The 24,701-nt window shown below is 38.2% G+C and overlaps 2 protein-coding genes across 4 annotated transcripts in view; one reads left to right on the top strand and one right to left on the bottom strand.

The window, feature by feature from the left end:
- The window catches only part of LOC136871863 (uncharacterized), a 94,607-nt gene extending 81,577 nt beyond the window's left edge, over window positions 1-13,030 (bottom strand). Inside the window, exon 1 of one of the 3 annotated variants that reach the window (XR_011018045.1) lies at window positions 12,904-13,030. The gene's annotated coding sequence lies outside the window, so the exon portion shown is untranslated. Of the gene's footprint in view, window positions 1-12,024; window positions 12,120-12,903 lie in introns of those variants that run through there. The other 2 variants (XM_068227230.1, XM_067145505.2) reach the window with 2 other exon arrangements.
- A 484-nt stretch (window positions 13,031-13,514) lies between these two features.
- The window catches only part of LOC136871864 (bolA-like protein 3), an 80,675-nt gene continuing 69,488 nt past the window's right edge, over window positions 13,515-24,701 (top strand). The window contains exon 1 of the mRNA XM_067145507.2: window positions 13,515-13,659. Within this exon, the coding sequence (XP_067001608.1) occupies window positions 13,615-13,659 (45 nt within the window). The 5' untranslated portion in view covers window positions 13,515-13,614. The remainder of the gene's footprint in view (window positions 13,660-24,701) is intronic.

The raw sequence follows: 24,701 nt of genomic DNA, 5'->3' as shown, positions 1-24,701 counted from the left end.
TTTGTTCAATCTAAGACTGTATTGTGAGACGGCTGTTCCTATCTTCAACTTGATGCTGCAAACCTCTTCTGGTGGCATCAGCAAGTGCAACATCATCTGCATGTAAGAGAGTCCAAGGGACACACCTTTGCAGGTCACATATTATTGTATCTATGATGAGGACAAGGAGCAATATGGACAGGGCGGAGCCTTGGTGTACACCAACTTCCACTGGGAAGCTCTCCAAGATGCCGACAGTGCAATGTACATAACTTGTGGTGTTAGTATATAGCATCTTGATCCGATTGATCAGTATTTCTGGTGCACCATGGTTATGAAGTGCATACCAGGTCACATTGTTTTTATTCTGGAGAAAGGGGACAAAAACTGACTAATCACACATAGCATATCGTCCCTGCTCTGGCAAACTAACAAATCTGAAAATTGTCAAAAGGTTAGGAGAGCTGAAAGAAGTTGTGATTACTCATGTCAAATCAATGTTTATATTTAATTATTGGTTTTATGTGTTAGGCATACAGAATGAGCTGCAGATGTGAGACTTTGTCAGAGGGTAGACAATATATAAATAACAAAATCTAGACCACAACTTCAGAACTACAGATTCCTTAGTTTGTCAGTTTCGCTAGTTTGCCAGAGCAGGGACGATATTATAACAAAAATGCAACATTTACTTTGTGAAAACAATTCTGGTATTTATAATCAGCTACTGAAAGGCAAAGCATACAAGAACATGATTTATAAATTGCATACCTTAAAAAATTATTCATGGCAGACTGATTGTATACCTTGTAATAATAATAGGAAATGGTCACACGAAGGGCACAAAGGTTAACTTTTCTTTTCTTTTAATTTGATTATAATCACTCAAAGTTGTTTATCTGTTACAGAAATGGTGGTAGTGGTGGTGGTGATGATTGTTTTAAGAGTAAGTACAACTAGACAAACCATCCTCTATCTGTTACAGAACGCTGTTAGATGATATCTGCCACATCTCCGACCGCACAAATCATACAAGCATCTCTCAATGTGAATATAATACGTCCTGTCCGTGTATATCTTACATCTTATGGTGAATTGAATTCATGGCATAGGATGTTAGGACATGTCTCTGTTCCTGGTCCTCTTTGGTCCGGTTTCTCTCAAGCATGGCATCGGTGATGTACAAGTATGGGTCTATTTCCCTCCTCTATTACAACCCCACATCACATGAAACGTTTGGTGAACAGCTGAAGTTACACACTGGTCTGAGATGCTTAGTATTTTTTCAAACGGCTGGTCAGCACGAGCAGATACGGAACACCTTCAATGCACGTTTCCATAAGCCAAGGCCATACCATCACCATACTACAACAACAATAGCGACGACAGTTACAACTACAATAGCAAGTATTCCATATTGAAGGATGTTCCCCCAGCTCTTCAACCAGCTTAATTCTACTAATAAGTTCGTTCCATCTATCATAAAACACTGCAAGCTCATGTAAACTAAAACCAGCAAGTATCTTGATTCAGGACCGACAATTAAGTTCCAAAAACATATCAGATGTAAGGCTTTTCAGGCGTTTGCTCTATTAACCAGCGTTTCGTCTTAGGTCTGACACTAGACTCATCAGAGTGGTATGTGTCAGAAATATCTAATTCCCTCCATGGGAATTTAGAATTTTCCAATTAAGTTCCATGTTCCACTAACACATGGTAACAATTTTAATATAGACCCAAGATCTCTCTTAAATACTAAGCATCTCAGACCAGTGTGTAACTTCAGCTGTTCACCAAATGTTTCATGTGATGTGATGTCAACAAGTCTTTGTTTTTTGTTTTTATTTTTTTTTAAGGTTCACATATTCTGGTTGATTGTGACAAGACTGCTTGACAAGTCTATGCCAAATTGTGTAAACATACAACGATATTTTACTCAGATCCAAGAATATTAAAGTGCCGTGCCAAGTGTTTCGCATTGGTGTAAAAACTTTCAATCAATTAATTTCAACTACGTTAATGCATTATTTCCAGTAGACAGAAGCAGGACCAGCAGTTCTATTCTGTGTTCCACAAACACATGACAATTTTTGAAATACCAGTAGTTTATCTTTAACATACAATGTATATTTATTTCACTAGTTTAGTCAGGGGAAGCAGGAGAGTCAAACCCATAAACGTTCTAGTAACGCCAATATTTCATATGGTTATAAGTGTTTTCATTTGAACGAGTGTGTTATCAAAAAGGAAAGTTAGAAGATGATGCCGACTGTGCAAGAGCACAACAATTTACAAGTGTGGAAAAATGCAATATTCATCTTCATTCAAACAGTTTCCAACAATTTACTCTTGCTAAATTAAGATGGCTACTAGGCCCAAAGTTGCATAAATGCAACATTATGCTGAACCTAAACTATTTGTAAATACTTTTTGTTCCCACATTTTCTGGTCTTTCTGATCTAATTTCAAGAGAAATATACAATAATATTCCAAAAAGCTATGTTTTTCAGTGCTTTGTCCTTAATGGGTTAAAATTTACCTATGACAACAACGAAGTTTACAGTAAGATACAAAAGTTGAAAACTAGAAAAACGGCTGGAATTGATAAGATATCTGGGAATATACTAAAGACAATGGGTTGGGATATAGTACCATATTTGAAATACTTATTTGATTATTGTTTGGTTGAAGGAGCTATACCAAATCAATGGAGAGTTGCTATAGTATCCCCTGTGTATAAAAGAATGGGTGATAAGACATAAAGCTGAAAATTACAGGCCAGTAAATTTGACATGCGTTGTATGTAAGCTTTGGGAAGGCATTCTTTCTGATTATATTAGACATGTTTGTGAAATTAATAACTGGTTCGACAGAAGGCAGTTCGGTTTTACGAAAGGTTATTCCACTGAAGCTCAACTTGTAGGATTCCAGCAAGATAGGCCTATAGCAGATATCTTGAATTCAGGACGTCAAATGGACTGTATCGCGAATGACCTGTCAAAAGCATTTGATAAGGTGGCTCATGGGAGACTACTGGCAAAAATGAGTGCAATTGGACTAGACAAAAGAGTGACTGAATGGGCTGCTATATTTCTAGAAAATAGATCTCAGAGAATTAGAGTAGGTGAAGCTTTATCTGATCCTATAATAATTAAAAGGGGAATTTCTCAAGGCAGTATTATTGGACCTTTTTGTTTTCTTATATACAGTATATATATATACACAGTATATGATATGAGTAAAGGAGTGGAATCAGAGGTAAGGCTTTTTGCAGATGATATTATTCTGTATAGAGTAATAAATAAGTTACAAGATTGTGAGCAACTGGAACATGACCTCAGTTATGTTGTGAGATGGACAGCAGTCAATGGTATGATGATAAACAGGGTTAAAAGTCAGGTTGTGAGTTTCACAAATAGGAAAAGTCCTCTCAATTTTAACTGCTGCGTTGATGGGGTGAAAGTTCCTTTTGGGGATCATCGTAAGTATCTGGGTGTTAATATAAGGAAAGATCTTCATTGGGGTAATCACATAAATGGGATTGTAAATAAAGGATACAGATCTCAGCACATGGTTATGAGGGTGTTTAGGGGTTGTAGTAAGGATGTAAAGGAGAGGGCATATAAGGGACCCTCACCAGGATTACTTGATTCAAGAACTGGAAAAAATCCAAAGAAAAGCAGCTCGATTTGTCCTGGGTGATTTCCGACAAAAGAGTAGCGTTACAAAAATGTTGCAAAGTTTGGGCTGGAAAGAACTGGGAGAAAGAAGACGAGCTGCTCGACTAAGTGCTATCTCTAACTTAGTTTACAAAAGGAGTATATTTATTACCCCACCTATTCAATACAATTAATACCATGTTATGTGGTTCAATTAACATAGAAATTCTAAATTTTAAGGGGATATGTTTCGCCCTTCTTTTACTGGGCATCATCAGCCTTGTTTAATCTTAAAACAAACATTATTTAGAAGAAATTGACATTTATAATTTATAAAAATTGAACTGTGGTTTCTTAAGATTCAATACAGAACAAAAAGGAGAGTGATGATTTGTAATTGGTATGTTGCAGAGACTATTCTCATTTCTTCCTGTATTGAAAATCTATTAAAAGGAGAATAATAAAACTTAGCTTTCCACCTATTCAATACTTAACAAGCAATGCAAAATTAGGATCTCATCCTTATTTTATTATTATTACAAAGTGCTCCTTGAGTGAATTGTAATATACTTGATGTAATATGTAAATTTTGCACATTGTGCGCAATAAAATTTATTATTATTATTATTATTATTATTATTCAAACTCAACAAATTGTCATATCATATGTCTTAATTATATAATGTAATATATAAAATATTTATATTTAATAAGGTTTCTTAAAGATGTTATTAATAAGTTTGTTAACATATCATGTAAAGACATTATGGCTGAAGATGTTCAAAAAATGAACGAAACATGTACCCCATTTTAATAATTAGGTAATAAAATAAGGATGAGATCCTAATTTTGCATTGCTTGTTATGTATTAAAAAGGTGGAAAACCAAGTTTTAATATTCTCCTTTTAAGTGACATGTTCCGACCTGTCAGCGGAGAGATGGCGTGGAATGACATTATTAGACGAATAAGTTTGATGATGATGATTGTTGTTTTAAGGGGCCTAACATCGAAGGTCATCAGCCCGAATAAGTTTGAGTGGCGTCTTTAAAAGTAGGAAAGATCACAATATGATGGTAAAGTCGGAATTCAAGAGGATAAATTGGGGCAAAATATTAATTTATAGGACGGGGAGTTAGGGATTGTGTAATATGTGATGAGACAGAGAACTACTACTATGGGAAATATACTTTTAAATTTTTTTATTTAATGTGTCTGAAGGATTTCATTTTTGTTTGTAACTTCAAGATGTATTGAACTGGAAATGAACATTGCAAGATACGAGAATTGTTTTGAAGTGATTTTTTTTAATGTAAATTTTATGTAATTGATAATTTAATGTCAGCAAGCATGAGGAAAAGACACTTGGGATGTTTTAACTTGAAGAATTTCTTGAAGAATTACTTGAAAATTAATTTTTGTAATTCTGTATGTCAAAATTGCAATCTGATGAAAATGTAAAGGTGCTTTAGTTGTGAAACATCCTATACCGCATGTGAAGTTATTGCTCTTGAAATAGGTGTCGCAATAGGAAATCTCGAGAAGTTGCTAACTTGAATGGAATAATATCAATAAGTTAATTTATTGAATTTACCACCTAATCATGTAATAAGTTGCTAACTATCTTAATATGACCATATATGATCATGCAATTTTATTCGCTAGAATAACGAGATTTCCTATTGGCGAAAAGATTGGGAACCTAGTGGAAATTGTTTCTTATTGGTTAATTGTGATAGGGCTATTTCCGGTCTTCTGCCGGCTTCGGAAAAATGATGCATGTGCCTGGCGTCGCTTATATCCGACTGCCCTAGCGAGATTCACAATTAAGTATTTATTTATTTTCCACCTAGTCGATACAATGATTGCATAAGGCAATTTTTAATGGTCAAATGTGGTACATGTTTCGTATATTATCAACATCTTCAGCCACATAACACTTTTTAGATGAAAAATATATAAAATTGACAAAGTAATGCTTTAGAGGAAGTGTCCTTAAAATTAACATCTTATGTTAATTTTAAGGACACATCTTATGTTAATTTTAAGGACACTTCCTCTAAAGCATTACTTTGTCAATTTTATATATTTTTCATCTAAATAGTGTTATGTGGCTGAAGATGTTGATAATATACGAAACATGTACCACTTTTGACCATTAAAAATTGCCTTATGCAATCATTGTATCGACTAGGTGGAAAATAAATAAATACTTAATTGTGAATCTATTGAAGTGCGATACGGACCATGAAGCTGATTTTATGTAATGCCCTAGCGAGCGCGTGCGCTCTGGGCCTCCCCTCGGGAACTCCAGTTTTTATTGGTAAGAGTTATTTCAATGTTATTCTTAATGTTTTCTGGTTTTGTTTGATTTAATTTAATTACTTTGGTATTTCCTTGCTTAATGTCATTTTCAAAGTTTTAACGTGTCCGAGTTTGCCCTAGGTTCCCGTTGCCATAATATCAGTTCTATCACTTACTTGCGTTTTAAACTATACTTTGTAATGTAGCATCACCCTTCTATTGTTAAATCAAATTTTCTCTAAGTTACTTAAGTACGTCTTGATTCCGTGTCGTGGAACTGTATTTTGTTAAGTCTTTTAAACACCCTTCATTTGTGCATAAGTATCAGTTGCTATGTCATGATCTTGTTTCTTGTAATATTGGTTTTTATTATGTTAATATGATGAGTTTCGAGGTGATGATCGCAAATCTTTTCTCCCCCATAACACCATACCTTCCCATGGACCTCATAGGGCCCTCACAGATTCCACTCTCCTCTCTTAGTTGTCATTTTTAGGCCTGTAAGTGTTCCCTTGTATTTGATTTAATATTGCGTATCGAAAGATACTCGCCACGTTTCCATGTTCTGATGTGAATTCACCGCCACTGCGTCATTTTACTATTTCCTTATTCATATTATTAAGTGTCTATATTATTTACAACTACATTTTATGTCAACATTTATTATTTTTATTTTCGTATTATTGTTATTTATTATTCTGTGGTATTATCATTATTATTATATTTATTATTATTATTATTATTATGTGTAGGCGTAATTGTCCGATTACGGTTACAGATTGGAATAACTTACCAAGGGAGATGTTCAATAAATTTCCAATCTCATTGAAATCATTTAAAAAAAGGCTAGGTAAATAACAGATAGGGAATCTGCCACCTGGGCGACTGCCCTAAATGCAGACCAGTATTGATTGATTGATGCACTCATGTCCTGAGGCATATGATGATTTTATAGCAACCGTTCAGGCGTCATCTCGTAAATCTATCCCACCTGGATGCCGTACCAACCACATTCCAGGACTCGGTAAAGACAACATCTATTTGTCAGAAGAGTACATTAAACTCTTCGAGGAAAACCATTCAGCCAGCAAACATCAGATGCCGCTATAAAATTTACTCAGTCTGTGGCGGAAGGTAAGAAAACTCTGTGGATAGAAATGATAGAAGGACTAGACATAAGTTAAAGCAGCCATATGGCATGGAGATAACTACGTTGTCTAAGTAATGATCCATCGCAGAAGAAAACCCATGCAAACAAATCTCCAAATCAAATAGCTCAATAACTTTTGATAAATGGTAAAACAGACAAACGAGGTAAAGGGCTCAAGATTCAAAGGCAAGAATATCTGGAAACTAATGAGCTCTCAAAGCCATTTTCACATAATGAGTTGCAAAAGGCCATACAACAATGTAGGAACAACAAGGCAGCTGGATTAGATGAAATGAAATGTTGTATGGCTTTTAATGCCGGGGTATCCCAGGACAGGTTCGGCTCGCCAAGTGCAGGTCTTTCTATTTGACGCCTGTAGGCGACCTGCGCGTTGTGATGAGGATGAAATGATGATGAAGACAGCACATACACCCAGCCCCCGTGCCAATGGATTTAACCATTTAAGGTTAAAAAACCCGGTCCGCCCAAACCTCATGTAACTAAAAGTTTCATATATGCCGACGACCTTGCTTTGACGGTACAGACAAGTGATTTTGAAGAAGCAGAACAGATGCTTACAGGAGCTCTAGGAACCTTTACCGACTACTACAACAAGAACCACCTGAAGCCAAACCCACAAAAGACTTAGGTCAGTGCTTTCCATCTTCGAAACAGACAGGCAGGAAGAAAACTGAGACTTGAGAAGGCACCGAATTGGAGCACTGTTGTACACTCAAATAACTTGGAATTACCTTAGACAGGTCACTTACCTACCGACGGCATTGCCTAAACACCAAACACAAGGTGTCAGCCCGTAAAATCATTCAGAAACTTGTTGGTAGTAATTGGGGTGCTGGGGTGGTCCGTACTTCTGCCATAGCACTTTCCTTTTCCGCCGGTGAATATGCCTGCCCAGTATGGTATAAATCCGCCCATGCAAAGCAAGTAGATGTGGCACTTAATGAAACTGTGAGACTAATTACTGGATGTTTGAAGCCAACTCCAGTTGACAAACTGTATTGTATAGCAGGAATTGCTGCTCCTGATATACTCCGGGAAGAAGCCGCAAATGCCAAAAGGGAAAAAATTGAAGAAAATGAGCTACGTCCTCTAAACAGACACACTCCACCAAAGCCTAAATTGAAATCTTGGAGGAGCTTCCTACAGTCAACATCTCCACTAAATACATCTCTGAAGAAAGCCAGAGAAAAATTGTGGGCAGGCAGAACAAGTCATCTTCAAACATGAACAAAACCAGCTGAATGCTTACCAACCGGACACAACTTGGACTGGTTCATACGGAGATCTCTGAACAGGTGTTGGAAAGTCAAAGGACAACCTACTATCTGCGCACTTTTTAGCGATAGATTTACACCCTAGTGCTGAGTCGATCTACTTTGGTTATCTTCGAGATTCGTATTGGCAACCTAAGAAACACAAACTAGGAATCGCTTATCATCGCTGTGCGACATCTGGCATACACTTTACGTACTCGTACTGTTGTTGTTTACACAGCAAAGCCAAACTACAGAATTCATGCTAGGAACACGTTTCGCATCGGGAAATATTATATAGTATTATATATTGTGTGTGTGACACAGTTATTGGCGTAAAGATAATAAAGGTTTAGAAAATTCATATCGATCGATCATATTATTGATTCAATTCAGATTTCATTTCCATTCAGTTGGCAGTATTTACCGGAACCGGCAGTGGTCCCTCCTGACTCCTCATCGAGTACAAAAATCTATCACTAAAAAGTGCGCGTACAGTAGTGAATTGGGGATATTTGGATGAATGCGGAGAGGTGCAGACTGCCAAGCATCTGTGTCAGTGCTCGCATTGCCTTGATTCTTGCAGTGAGGAGGATTTGCTCAAAGCACAAGGAAATACAGTCACAGTTGCTCGCTTCTGGGCAAAGACTATTAATAACATCTTGGCATATATGTGTATAAATTCCTTCTGTTTCACTGTTACTAAATTGTAATGTGAAAACCAAAACAAAAAAGTTCTATTGTATGCTTCTGACTCAAGTAAATAAATAAACAAGCTTCCAATGCAAACAAAGCTATCATTCACTTAAGTCAAATGAAAGGAAATGTAAAGGAAATTACAAATCATTTTAAAACACGTCAACATGTCAAGAAAAAAAAAAAGTATACCATATTTTCCACCCAAAGCACCTACTCCTCTTGTGTAGAGGTACAAATGACTAATTCTTCAATAAAGTACAATTCTTGAAAACATGAACAAATCAAAATATCATAGGCTAATGTCTGTATTTTGAGTTAAGAATAAACTCTATGGATGAAGAGTCAAGTGAGGTGAATGGACAAGGATAGATTAGCTAGGAGAATAAGAGACTAGAACATGAAAGATAGGGCGTAAGAGAAATAGAGGGAGAACAATGTCACAGTGATTAGACTCAATTTTTGACGATGTAGTGATTAACATTGAATTGTGGAACTAAATGAGGCCACAGAGCTAATTGCAAATACATGATTGTGGAGACACTTAGTAAATTCACAGGGGGCTTGCACATAATGCTGAAAGACCTAACAATATCATATATACACGCACAAGGACTTTACTAACCATTCTAAAAAGAGCATTTACTGAGCTCAATAGCTGCAGTCGCTTTAGTGCGGACATATCCAGTACTCATGAGATAGTGGGTTCGAACCCCACTGTCGGCAGCCCTGAAGATGGTTTTCCATGGTTTCCCATATTCACACCAGGCAAATAGGTTAGCTAGGGGAATAAGAGACTAGAACATGGAAGATAGGGCTTAAGGCTGTACCTTAATTAAGGCCATGGTCGCTTCCTTACCACTCCTAGCCCCTTCTTGTCCCATCGTCACCATAAGACCTAGGCCTATCTGTGTCAGTGCGTCGTAAAGCCAATTGCAAAAGAGAGAGAGAGAGAGAGAGAGAGAGAGAGAGCATCGTTCATATCTATGTATGCATAAACTACACTAACTTAACTAGAATCTATCAATCTTTTCAATACTGCATTTAATTCTTATACATTCAATTCATGGTAATGGTGATTTTGTGCCCCATGTACAATTCCACAGTACAGTAATGCAGTATATGCATACAAAGTAGGCAAAAGATAGGTTAGAGATCCAGCATGGCACAGTATGGACGACATCACAAAACACTCAAGCAGGCTTGCCAATGTCAGCACATTAACCACCAAGGCCCTACTCCTGTGACAAAAGCATTAATGAACACCAAACCCAGATTTGCATGGCAAGCAAATGGGGTCTGGGGGCATAAGCCTCCATGTTGTGCCACAAAAAAGCATACAGACCTCTGGTATTTCCTGGAAAAGACCAAGTACCGTGACAAAACTATTGGTCTGGACAGACATGACAAAAAAACGGGACAGGGTATGCAAGCGTCACCCAATTTCTAATACAGAGTTTCCTTATTGTTACCAAATGTGGTAGCCCTGTGGCTAGACTCGATGCAAGTTCTATCGGAGACAACAGAAAACTTGGTCAGCCGATAGCGACTACACAAAATAGTCCCATTTTGCATATCGAATTTCATCCTTCTATATAAGTAAGAATACTTCTTGGGGTGGGATTGTGGGTCCCTGGAAAGCATAAAGGAAAGACCTCTCCTTTCCGCTACATTAGGTATTGCTACACATTTTTCCACGCTTCTTCTCTTTCCTAAATATTATGATCATTTGCATATAATAATTATGTTATTGATTTTAAGTCCCATTAACTACTTTTATGGTTTTTAGAGACACAGAGGTGCTGGAATTTTTACATGCTAGTAAAGCTTCCGATATGAAGCTGACGTATTTGAGCATCTTGAAATACTAATAATAATAACAATGCTATTTGTTTTACGTCCCACTAACTACTCTTTTACGGTTTTCAGAGACGCCGAGGTGCCGGAATTTAGTCCCACAGGAGTTCTTTTACGTGCCATGAAATCTACCGACATCGGCAGCCCTGAAAATGGTTTTCCGTGGTTTCCCATTTTCACACCAGGCAAATGCTGGGGCTGTACCTTAATTAAGGCCACGGCTGCTTCCTTCCAACTCCTAGGCCTTTCCTATCCCATCGTCGCCATAAGACCTATCTGTGTCGATGCGACGTAAAGCCCATAGCAAAAAAAAAATCTACCGACACGAGGCTGACGTATTTGAGCACCTTCAAATACCACCGGACTGAGCCAGGATCGAACCTGCCAAGTTGGGGTCAGAAGGCCAGCGCCTTAACCGTCTGAGCCACTCAGCCCGGCATCTTCATCTTGAAATACCACCAGACTAAACCAGGTTTGAACCTGGCCAGTTGGGTGGGCTCATAAGGCCAGCGTTCTACCATCCGAGCAACCCAGCCCGACTCCTAACATGCACACTGGGTACAGAAGCGCCATCAATATCAGTACTATTCACGCAACTTTTAGGGATACATGGGCTCCCTAGTGCTGAATCGGTCGACTTTCGTTATCTTCGAGATTCATATTGGCAACCTTTGAAACACAAACTATGAATCGCTTATGCATCGCGACATCTGGCGTAAACTTTACGTACTAGTACTGTTGTTGTTTACACAGCAAAGCCACAATATAGAATTCATGCTAGGAACAAGATTCATATCGAGAAATGTTATATAATGTTAAATAATGTGTGTGTGACACAATTGTGATAATAAATGTCTAGAAAATTCATATTGATTGATCATATTGTCGATTCAATTCAGATTTCATTTCCATTCAATTGGCAGTATTACCAGAACCAGGAGAGCTCACCCCCATAACACCAAATATCACTAAAAGTTGTGCAAATAGTACATTCAGTCATCATTTTATGAATGTCAGTAAATTTACTAGTATGTTTATGAACCCCTTGGGGAACAATATTTTATCAACATCTCTTAACACCATGAGTAATAAACATAAAAATCATACCTTCATATTAGGTAAGTTACTCATTCACTAACTGCCTGTATGGCATGTACATCTGCTGTGTTTTGAATTCAGGGGAAATGGTAAGTACAGGTACCCGTACAGTGCTCTTAGCACTAGCTTCATTCACTAGCCTACTACTCTAAAATTACAATGATCTAGGCTATTATGCTTATCTAACAGAGGTTAGAATAAGTTATAAGCCTACTTTAGGCAATTCCTAAACTGATAATATAAATACTCAAATAGGTCTACAGAACTAATCTGACATTTCTTTCATACTGAAACTAACTTATATTTTAAACAAAATTTAGTTGGCCTATTTAGGATGTCGTATTATAGATCAGTACAATGCCACACACTTTTTTTTTAAAGCGAGAGCCTCTTGCAGATTAAAATCAATGAATTCAAGTACAGCAGGAGTCCAGAATGAGGTATTAGGAAATATGATCCATTCTGGCATATGGTATATTTCCTCTTAGTCATTTATGTGGAATATTTGCAACATAGCTCTGCAAAAAAGTAGGGTTTTGATTTTAAATTACTTTATAATTCTGATTACCGCAAGAAAATTTACATTAGACTAGAGATAGAAAATTCAATATGCCTCTGATTTATACAATGTTTCCTTTTATCAACTCTTCCCTACACTAAATGACATTTACGCTCTAATGTAATATACTTCACATAGGTACACAGTGACAACAACGGTCCGTCTCCCTAAGAGGTGAACTTATACGTACACGCTATTTAGCAAACATACGATGTCACGTCACATACTGTACAAGCGCAACCCGTTCACATGGTGTTCCCTGTAACTGCGTGTTCTACATCCACGGCGAGTAATATGTCATACAACAGACCAAACCGGTAGCAACTCACCATTTCTTGTGACAATTTCAGCATTCCTTGCAGCAACTGTTGTCAACACTAATTCCCCAGTACTTATTACAGAATCTTCTGCACTGTCACAGTGTATTTCCATTATCACGGGTGAAAAACAGCCATGTGCAACTGAAATGGAGTGGATACAACCTGTCCAGAGTCCCACAGAAAATTTACTCGTTCAATGTGAAGAAAGGCAAGTCACTTGTTACTAACTATCCACAATTTTTTATAAATGTTATTTGTAGATCAAAGATTAATACAAAAAATCCGTAAGATTAACACACATCTCTCACGAATATTTTCCACATGCATAGAAACAAACACTAACTTCAGATAAAGAAATTCTACATTGACCCCCACTAAAAGTACCAACGTATCTGAAACGAAATTTATATACCGGTTAGATTACAGGGTAATATAAGAAAATGTAATTAAACGAGAAAGTAGAAAAACTGGATGTACTGGCATTCCAAATAAGCACACTAAACCTAAACCCAGTAAAGCAAAAGGCAGTTTTTAATGTCAAAGTAAAATGTTTGCTGTTGTGGCTGTCATGAAGAAGGCTCAGTTCAAGTTGGTCTTGCTCAGTTGCAACTCAGCTCTCTCTTGTCATTAAAACAATAGAAGGGGAGATTCCGTTACCACAGGGCACAGGTTCTTATGGCGTAACCTTTCAAATTGTTTTGAAATATTTTTTGTAGAAATATGTTGGAGCAGTTATTTAAAATCCAAAGTATTCGGTCTTTCTCGGTTAGTACTTATTATTATATTTGTCTTAAATACAACATGAGATGCCAATCATTATTGACATTGTAATATTCATGTGTTGAAGTATTTCCTAACCTTATATTTTGAGAACCATTTTATTGATAATGAATCATTCATTTTATTTTATCTAAAGAGCGAGTGAAGTTATATATGCAATTTCTTATACTCTCTATTGTCTTTATTTATCCTGGTTGGTAATGGAAATTTACATGTATACCTCATTTATCCAGTTAACCTTATCTAAAAGAGGTTATCTGGTATATTTTATCTGCCATTCTCAAGATGTCATCTGTCTATAGCTAGTTAAAAATTACACGCAATGCGGAGAATTTCTCCGTCGTTCTGCTTTAGTTCCTTATCCTATTAACTTCTGTATTTTTTTCCTTTTTGTAACAATTGATGCCAGTGTTCTGCTTTTAGCAGATAGGGCTACTATGCCATTAGAGAATACATGCAAGTATATTATTAAGAGTTGGAACTTCCATAAAGCTTCGTTGACCAGAGAAGTTAGTTCTACCGAGCTATATAACCGCAGTCGCTTAAGTGCGGCCAGTAGTATTCGGGAGATAGTGGGTTCGAACCCCATTGCCGACAGCCCTGAAGTTGGTTTTCTGTGGTTTCCCATTTTCACACCAACAAATGCTGGGGCTGTACCTTAATTAAGGCCACGGCCGCTTCCTTCCCACTCCTAGCCCTTCCCTGCCCCATCGTTGCCATAAGACCTATCTGTGTCAGTGCGACGTAAAGCAACTTGCAAAAGAAAGAAAGAAAAAGAAAAAAAAAAAGAAGTTAGTTCCATATTTCAGCACCACGCACCTCAGACATTGTTTGGCCTGAACGAGTACCATAGCATTTGAATCCAATGTTGCGTGGGTACCATGCAGTGTATAATATTGATTAAGTGTGAATTGAGTGTTGTTATTAAATACGGTGATCACATCAACATGCCAGGCTGTTTTCTGTCAGATTGTAAATCTCAGTATAGTAATTTTTCAGAAGGTAGGCCTAAATATCAGTTGGCAATGCAGCTTTTTAGCTGGTCACTTGCAATAGTTTTGTAAGGAATTTGGTGTGGGTGGCTTAGGGAACACCGTTTACACATGATATAGACAACATTTTCAATGTTGTGGATTTGAAATTTCTGGTTGAAGGGGCTCCAAAATGATGACAAGCATCAAAACACATTGAAAGAGTTCCACAAAGTTATCCTAGATATTGAGAACTTTTTGTGTCTACTGTAGAATTGCTTTGAGTCACCAGCAGGAGCACACTGCTATAGATTTGGCTATCTTTCAGGATACAAGTATATTCTAACAGCAAAATTAAACCAAGACCCTGCCAAAAGGGATTTTAATCTAATATGGGACTGAAAACCATCCCACCTCTATTGACCTTTTTCACCTCATTGTGCTTCAGTCTATATTGACCACAAGATGTCTTTCTTCATGCAGCAGATAAAATCAGTGGCACAAGGTAAAAAAACATAAAGTAGAGTACAGATACAAGGGACACTTTTACACTGACTGATAATCATACTCATAGATCTGTGAATTAATAATTATTATTATTATTAATAAGAAAAGCGCACAAACGTGTAGAGGGTTAAGGTTCATTGTTCTTTGCTATATTCTATTAGTGATTTAGTGCGCTTGTGGCACTTGCTGAAGTGGTAGCGTTTACAGGCCTTCCCGCAGAGGCTGCATACACACTCTGGTGAGGGTTCGTGGAAACTGTTTCTTGTGCATAGCTTGTGGTGGAAACCGTGCACCGCGAGCCTAGTTATGGCGCTTCGTAAATTCTTGTTTGGTCCTGTCCAGTTCCGATCTAGCATCGCATCTGTTGCGTAGAATTCGGGCCAGATGTCCGCTCTCTTGTTTTGTCAATTAATGATAACAGTTCAGCCACAACACGTGATAATCTAGTGTATTGTTGTATGTGGCTGCTTGAGTCACAGAACAGCAAAGAATATTGTATCATTCAATACTGCATTTAATCCTTATAAATTCAATTCATGGTAATGGTGTTTTTGTGTTCCATGTACAATCCACAGGACAGCAAAGAATATTCTATCATGCTATGAGTTTGTGAAATCAATGCATCCCAGATGGCAGATAGGAGGGTCCTCACCAGCTTGCCGGCAGACTTGAGCAAAATAAAATCACTCTCACGGACCAAACACACTTCCTCCTGTGGGTGGGGGATGCAGTCGAAGTATGCAGAAGGGTATTTCATTATATTCCAGATTTACTTTTTGGATGAAGAAAATATCAAAAGAGACAAAGTTAAGGTCATCTTTTAAAGCGAAATGTATATTTAAAAGTTTCTTTCAGCTGGAAGCGAGCATTTTCAATTGTGTATACTCTGCATCACATGAACAAGCACCTGCTGTTTCATATTATGAAATGCAGTCACATCAAGATCAATTAACACTGGCACTGCCTTCCAGCAGGAATGCTGAACTAGGCCTACATGAGTACCAACACTTAATACTTCATTCGCCCTGGAGAATATAAGTACAAGACAGATACTGAAACTTTGACACATGCATTGCTATAGGCCTACTAGAAAACTCAGATCACAAGCAAACTCATTTTTAAGTTAGCCAGAATGAGTGGCTCAGATGGTAGAAGCACTCGTCGCTGGCCTTATAAGCCCAAATTTATGAGTTTGATCCCGGCTCAGTCTGGTAGTATTTCAAGGTGCTCAGATATGTCAACCTCATGTTGGTAAATTTACTGGCTTTTAACCCTCGAGTGGGTATGACAATGTATAAAATATGCCACCAACAAATAACATTGCGTTGAAATGTTTCATTGTTGTTTTACAACGGTGAATTTGCAGCTGTAATGAAAAGCTATGTTGTTATACCTTCAAGTGAACAGCAGTGAATTGAAATAAACAGCAGCAGTGCATTTTAGTGTGCAAAGTACTCCACACGCCCTGTCATGTAAGTCATATTTCTTTCACTTTTATTTTGTTACTATTTAAAACCAGGGTAATATAACACGTATCAAGTGGGTTCTTGTCTGTCTGTCTGTCTGTCTGTCTGTCTGTCTGTCTGTCTGTCTGTCTGTCTGTCTGTCTGTCTGTCTGTTAATTCTTCATCCCAGATGGTGTTTGAATTCTCACTTCTCATCATTCATTCCACGCCTCAGTTATAGTGCTGCCATCGATTCTTGCGGTTTTTCTAGAGCCATATGACATTTGGTGGTGCTATTTGAGAATGGAATGGAGCAAAGTTTGTGTCAGTAAAGACAAAACGATTTGGTGGCCAAAGTCTAGTCTTCCTGAATGCAGACACAATATTGTTCTTGGAAAATGACTAACTGAATGGTACATTTGTCAGTTCTATGGTCCTTCCTGGATTTTCATAGATCCATGTATTAAATGCTTCCCTGCATCTGGTCTTAAACGGACCGAAGATCCTTGTGCCTTGTGGCTGGATTCTATGAGTGCAGTGAGGCAGAAATGTTCAAAAGACCATACCATATTCACGACCAAACATTATAGTTTTTAAGCAACAGTGGCTTTCATGATTGTTGAACAAGACAAGTATGGGATCACCCTTAGAAGACTTGCATATCTTTTGGAGATGCTTGATAATTTCAAGAAATGATGTTACTGTAATCTAGTCACTAAGGTTTACAAGGCCTAAACTGCCCCTTGGAGCCCCTATGAGAAAATGATCTTGCAATTTTACACAGGGAAATATGTATGCTGGTGGAAATGCATTCCCTGCAGCATCAACAATTCCCATAAAAATTACAAGTTGCCATCACTCAGAAGACACTGTCTGACCAACCTGCTTTGCTCCAGTCTTGGCTAGGACTTTGGGGGTAGGCATTACAGTGGTTACCCTACTTTCATCAACATTTATTATTCTGTCTGGAGCAAAATTGTATTTTGCAAGGAGGAGCTCATAGTTATCAAAGAACATTGAAATATTTGCTTGGTTAAAACTTGATGCTCTTGCGAGACTAGTATTCTCAGGTTTTCTTGATGATAAAATTGGATGTTGCTGCATAAAACTAAGCATCCGCTCTTTCCCAGCACATTTATTCAACCTCCAAGAAGGCGGATTTTCATTTCCCAAGGTCAAAGCATGTTCATATACAAAGTCCCTAGTTTTCTGGTACATCAAACCATACTGCACTTGGCGACCAGTTGATAGAAGAAGAGCACAAATTGGAGAAGGTAGAAAGACGAAGGCACAGGAATAGCAACACCCCTATAATGGGCACAAGAGAGGTAGAAGGAAACACACTTGAAAGTAGGTGACCGAGCAGCATGGCTGTATGTAGGTCGTCTACACCATTCAACAGATAAGGAAGGTATAATATTGTACCTAAAGGAGAACGGCGCAGAGGAAAGAAGGATCGAGTATGACAAGCTTACTACACAGGGCAATAACAAGGCATTTAAAGTAGGAATACCATTTGAGATGTTGGATGTAGTCAGCCAGCCACAGTACTGGCCGAAAGGAATGATGGTGAGACTGTTCGTTCGTCCCTTTTGAAGGAACACACAAGACGATGTTCGACTCCACCAATAATGACTGTAACGGACTAAGAGAGAAGAGTGATAGGAATCTTACACCATACAAGAAGCTCCAATGCATAACTTGGAATATAGAAGGACTAAAGAACGCTTATAGCTCATCAAGTCAAGATCGATTGGATACCTATGATATCGTAGTATTATTAGAAACCTTTTAAACATAGGAATAGACTCCACCAGATAAGTATGCGGTCCATGTACTAGTAACGCAGGGTCCAAAAGGAGGTATTTCATTTTTACTTTTTTTGCTATGGGCTTTACATCACACTGACACAGATAGGTCTTATGGCGACGATGGAATAGGAAAGGTCTAGGAGTTGTAAGGAAGCGGCTGTGGTCTTAATTAAGGTACAGCCCCAGCATTTGCTGGTGTGAAAATGGCAAACCACGGAAAACCATCTTCAGGACTGCTGACAGTGGAATTCGAACCCACTATCTCCCGGATACAAGCTCACAGCTGCGTGCCCCTAACCTATTTCATGTTTAATAAGTCCAGGTCTATCACCTTTTGAACTGATTCTTAAAAATGAGAACATCTTAGTCGTAAAATCTACAATGTGCACCATAAAGGGTGTATACTTCTCACCAGACACCCATGAAAGTATCATGAGGAATGTAGCACAGCCTTCAGTAACATAAACAAGAGTGAGCCCTTCATAATGACTGGTAATCTGAACTGTAGAATAGATTATCAGACTACAAAGACAAAACTCATTCTAGATTTCCTAGAAACAGAAGGTTGGAACCTTCTTAATGATCCAGAGAAGAAAACATACTTCCCATATAACGGGAGCAGCACAGTCAACCTCATCTTCTCAAACATGAAAGGACTCATCCTCAAGAAAGAGATAGTTCTTGAAGATGTAATTGTCAGGAAGCACTTACCAGTAGAGACAACCTTCATCATAGAGGATATGACAGGGTTTTTCATCCACGACAAGAGACGAATTTGAGGATGATTGATAGCGCCGTCCTAGCTGAGGAATTAGCAAGAACATCGGATCTCTTAGAGAGGATACGTTTGGGAAATCTGAACGAAGCAGTACATATCATAGAAAATATGCTGGAAAACTCAAAGGTAACAGAACAATCAAACAAACGTAGAGCTAAGCCATGGTCCAATGCTGCTTGCTACCAGGCAAGGAGGAATGCATTAGATGCTCTACATAAAGTGACCAGATCTCAGACAGAAACAAACATACTCAACACTAAGGAAGCTTTACAAGAAGGTGATTAAAGAAGCCAAGGAAGCATTCCAACGTATAACCGAAATTAAATTGATAGAAAGAGCGGAACAAACTCTCTACAGGGTTCTGCAACCAAGGCTACCAAAATTCCCAAGGCACATGACAATGGAAACGTGGACATCACATTTCAGTAAGGTACTACAGTAGATGCCAAGGACTCGCGGACCATCCAAGAAGAACGACAATATCAACATTACCATTACCCGGCTGTTCACAGAAGACGAAGTAGAGGAGGCAATTCGGAAAAGTAAAGACAACAAGGCTTGTGGTCCAGATAACTTATTTAATGAACATTCAAAACAGAGCATTACCGAGCTCAAAGCAGCTTGGACATCCGTCATGAATCAATGCCTCATAAGCAGTCCATTCCAGACAGATGGAAGTACGCCACACTAAAGGTACTATACAAGGGGAAAGGAAATCATGAGGATCCACACGCTTACAGAGGTATTGCATTAGAATGTATTCCATTTAAAATACTGACTAAGCTCCTTGAAAAAAGACTAACAGAACTTGTGAACCGTGTGATACCGGAAGAGCAATTTGGGTTTCGAAGGGGCAGATCTACTCTACACACTGTTCATTGCTTACAAAATGACATGCTAGAAACAACAGGGAGACAGAAGCAGAAACTATATGTTGCTTTCATCCACTTCTCAAAGGCCTTTGACTCGGTCAACAGAACATTACTGAGAGAAGAACTTGAGCCACTTATTGGAAGTGATAATGCCCTATTTGTTCTGATACAAAATATACTTGCAGAGAACTACGTACAAATTGACGACAACTTGACAACGTCCTTTCCAATAGAACAAACAACAGGACTGCTTCAGGGGGATACGTTGAGCCCAATCCTGTTCAACATAGCGACCATGGACACAATCAGGAGAGTAAGTGCGGAGAATATAAAAATGTATGTCTATGCGGATGATATGGCAGTTGTGTCTTTGTCCAGTGAAGATCTACAAACAACTTTTGATAGATTAGTGGAATGGGCAGGTAGAAACGATTTACAGCTGAATGCAAAATAAACAGTAGTCTTGACATTCAGCCGAGGAGGGAAAATTGCATTCAAAGACACAATTTATTATAAGAGTGAGAGATTATCGACGCCTGCCTTCTTTAAGTACCTGGGAATGACTCTACAGGTCACGGATACCACTTTCACGCTACATATAAAAGACAAGGTCGCTGCTGCGGTAATAGCCATGAATGAAATCAAGCATCTGCAGAGTCCCGGTGGATACAGTGATGAAGCTCTCTCACCAATTGTAAGTTACGGACTACATCTAATGTGGGACCATCTTACCAAGAGTAATTTAAGAGATTTAGAGAAGACGAAAGCTGCTTATCTAAAGAAAGGTCTAAGCCTATCAAAATGTACTCCATCACGATTGGTATATGAACTAATAAGAGAAAGGTTCTTCATAGAGGACCTGCGAGAGTGGATGCTACTACATTCTACACCTGCCTGCAACAGTGTTCTACAAGAACTTTATTCAAAGAAAAAGGAAATAAGGAGCACATTTTATACCACGGATGCCATGATGACTCAAGATTGGAAACAATCAAATTATGAGCTACGACATGTCATGACGCGATTTGTGGTACATGGCTTCCATCACAAAATATGTGACAATACGAAACATCATGATCTGCAGGAGGATTGTATGTGTCAGCTGTGCAAGAATCGTTGCAACCACTATAACCTCCAGGAATGTGGAAAAAGAGTGGTGTCCTTGACCAAATTTTGTAGTGACTAAGTGAACATTTATTTATGTATATAATGATTCCATGGCCATTGGCTGCATTAATTAAATTAAATTAAATTTGTGAATAGTTGAACAAATACTGCTCCAGTTCTGTTTCTTGTTCTGCAGTGAAAATTTGATGGGTGGCATATTTTGACTGAGCTCTTATCAGTAGCATAGCGAGTAGAAGAAAGAAGTGTGATCACTCCCCTACTTCATCGGTTCCTCTGCTAGGCCGCTCTCCTAGCTGTATCTGAGCTTGAGCTTACAAGTGAGCATACAAATAAAACACAATTATTGCATGCAGAATACTATGCTTTTGCTTACCATTCCAGAAGTCAGTTGTCAGATAGTTTAGATAGCTTGCGGGTAGACTTTGTGGTCTTATAAGATTTAAGTTCCTTTCTCATCTGTCTTGTTACAAAATAAAATCGACATTTCATATAATGTAGCACATGATCATCACAGCATCCTAATTCTTTCGAATTAATAGTGATACTGTACAACGTGTCCAAGCACTCGTAAAATATATCGCCCCATAGACTATGTTCACAGGAGAGTTTTTGTTCCACCACACTTTCAACTTGCACGAACACATTATAAACAGCTCTTGAAGGATGGTTGAGGAAAGTGCTGTCAGTGCTATATTTATTGCTATAGTCCCTAATAAATGTGAGGGCTGCGGCAAGTATTTCTTCTGTAGGCTTTCCGTGAAGCAGGCTAACACATTTATGACATTTTGTGACCTTGGATACATTGCGTACTATATATCCTCCTAAACAATTTGTTTAGCATGGTGTCAATAATCACCTTTTGGTTTCTGCTTAATGTCGGCTCACTTGAATAATTTGGCTGTAATTTGAAATCTCTTAGTTGTTTTTCTAGCAACATAATCTTAGCATTAGCTATTTTCAATGTATTACGGATAGTCATTATATTACGTCCCTTTCTCTTTAGTTTTTTTCGAAGTGAACTTATTTTCTTTTTAGCTGTGTATGAATCTATTTCATTTCTTTTAGCACTCTCAGAAAAAGCATCAAAATTTAATTCGCGGTGTCTTTTACGGGGTGATTTTCATTTGTTTAATTGTTTCGTGTGATATTGTGGCAAATTGGGGAATATATGAGGGACAGCACTGGTTTTCAGTTTCGATCTATCTCTAGGAATTTCTACCTGTTCGCCTTTATCAAAAAAAATGTGAATCACACACATAACACTTACCAGAAAGCTTTTTATCCTTTCTGAGAATTGCCTTTTCCCATTTTGAAAATTCTGCTTCATTTTTAGGTGGTTTGAAGAAGTGTTTACCTTTTGTAGTTTTGTAGCCAGACTTACATCCTGGAACGAAGCAAGTAGGCATTTTTTCCTCGTTGGTATTTTTGTAAGTTTCATAAACTCAGCACTATATTTACACTAAATAAAAGAATACCATCACCAAATTACATGCTCTTCACTTCCACTTAACAATAATGCACAACAGTTAATTGCCTCACAGAACAACACTACCGAACATAACCATATTACAACTACAGATACCAATCCTCAGATAGCAACGGTGCTGCCCCTAGTGGACGATTCATCACAGTCCCTATACTAGCCAACAGGGAACAACTTAAGAGCTCACACTTTCTCTTCTACTCGTTATGTCAATGGTATAAGTGGAGAGTTCGCCGGAATCCGGTGGCCTCTGGGCGAGGTCTGATCCTTTGAGTGATGTCACAGCACGATGCGGGCTGCTAGCTAATGGCGCACTCTTAACCTCCCATGACCTTACGCTGGCTACTTCTCCAGGCTTAACCTTACAGACCTCCGTGTCCAGGCTTAACCTTAGAGGCCTCAGGTTCGACCCCAGGCCTAAGGGTGTTAACCGTACAGACCTTTGTTTGAAGCACGCGTCCAGGTTTAACCTTACAAACCCCCGGGTTAGACTCGAGGCCTAAGGGCGTTAACCATAGAGACCCTAGTTCGAAGCGCGTATCCGAGCTTAACCCATTAGTGCATATGATCCGAAAAATCAGATCTTGGTATTTTAGGCTTTATATTTCATAATTGTGTGATTTTCTTTTCTTTCCACTTTCATATCTGTTCAGTAATTCCTTCTGAACAAGTCAGTACCATTAGTTAGTGCGTGCAGTTGGCCAGACTGATACAGTATTCATTAGAAGACAACATGGCATCTCAGAGGAGCACTGTTCACAGCATGTGGTAAGTATTTTGCAAAAATATCACTTATTTATAACATATCTGATCTCTTACTTGTTGTAGAAGTATTGTTGAGAATCCATGCTTTTGTTTGATATGTATTTTAGACAAGTACGTTCATACGTTTTGGAAATAACGTGATTTATTTTCGTGGATCCGAAAAATCCGATCAGATGCAAAGCAGTCTTACATTGTTCTCCTTATACAATACCAACTAAATGTTGTAATTGTTGTAGGATGTTTCTGATCTCAACATAATGAGTACAATATTTGTTTCTCATTTTGTTTCAGCCTCCCTGTGGCTAAGATAATTGAAATGCTTCAGGAAGACAGTGATGACACTGAGAATGTAATATACGCTGCAGTTCCAGCTGAGGGTAGGGAGACAGACATTGACAGTGATGAAACAGATGACGAACATGAGGGTAACCTTAACCACCTTGGTTGGAGGATGATGATTAGCTCGTGTGAAATACAGACTAATGGCACAGACTTTGAAGAAACCGAAAATTCTCTCGGACTTATACCAGAACCTATCGCGTCTGGTTCAAAAGTTGTTCAGGTATCTGAAACAGATGAAAATGGTGGACTCCCGCGAAAGAAGAAACGTGTTCCTGTGAGGGAAAAACAAAATTTTACGTGGAGGAAATCAGATCCTCATCCTGTCTTGAAAACTCATTGCGAACCAATACCTGTGTCTGAGACTGCAGAAACATGCCAAACACCATTGCAGTTTTTTTCAGTTGTTTTTTGGTACAGAAAATTGTAGAAGAAAGCAATAAATATGCAGCTCAGAAAAATGTTATTCTCGGCCTAACAGAGTCAGAATTTTGGGTGCTGATAGGAGGCCTGCTTTTATCAGGGTATGCTAAATATCCCAACAGAAGGATGTACTGGTCAGCAGATGAAGATGTTCCCAAGCTTTTAGCCAACAGTATCCGCTGTAATAGATGTGAAAGTATTTTACACTACCTGCATTTCAGTGATAATGACAACATTGACTCGAATGATCGTCTGTACAAGTTGAGACCTATCATCGATATACTGAACGAAAATTTCAGGAGCCATGGTGGACTTGAAGAGCACTTGTCTATAGACGAAAGTATGATTCCATACTATGGGAAACATTATGCTAAGCAATATATAAGAGGTAAACCAATAAGATTTGGATTCAAGAACTGGGCACTTTGTTCTTCATCTGGTTATATGGTGTCTTTCAAAATTTATACAGGGAAGGAAGAAAATGATGAGAAGCAGTTTGGCTTAG

This window comes from Anabrus simplex, chromosome 4 (genome assembly GCF_040414725.1).
Source record: "Anabrus simplex isolate iqAnaSimp1 chromosome 4, ASM4041472v1, whole genome shotgun sequence".
Taxonomy (NCBI): domain Eukaryota; kingdom Metazoa; phylum Arthropoda; class Insecta; order Orthoptera; family Tettigoniidae; genus Anabrus; species Anabrus simplex.
This window is presented reverse-complemented; position numbering and strand designations above follow the sequence as displayed.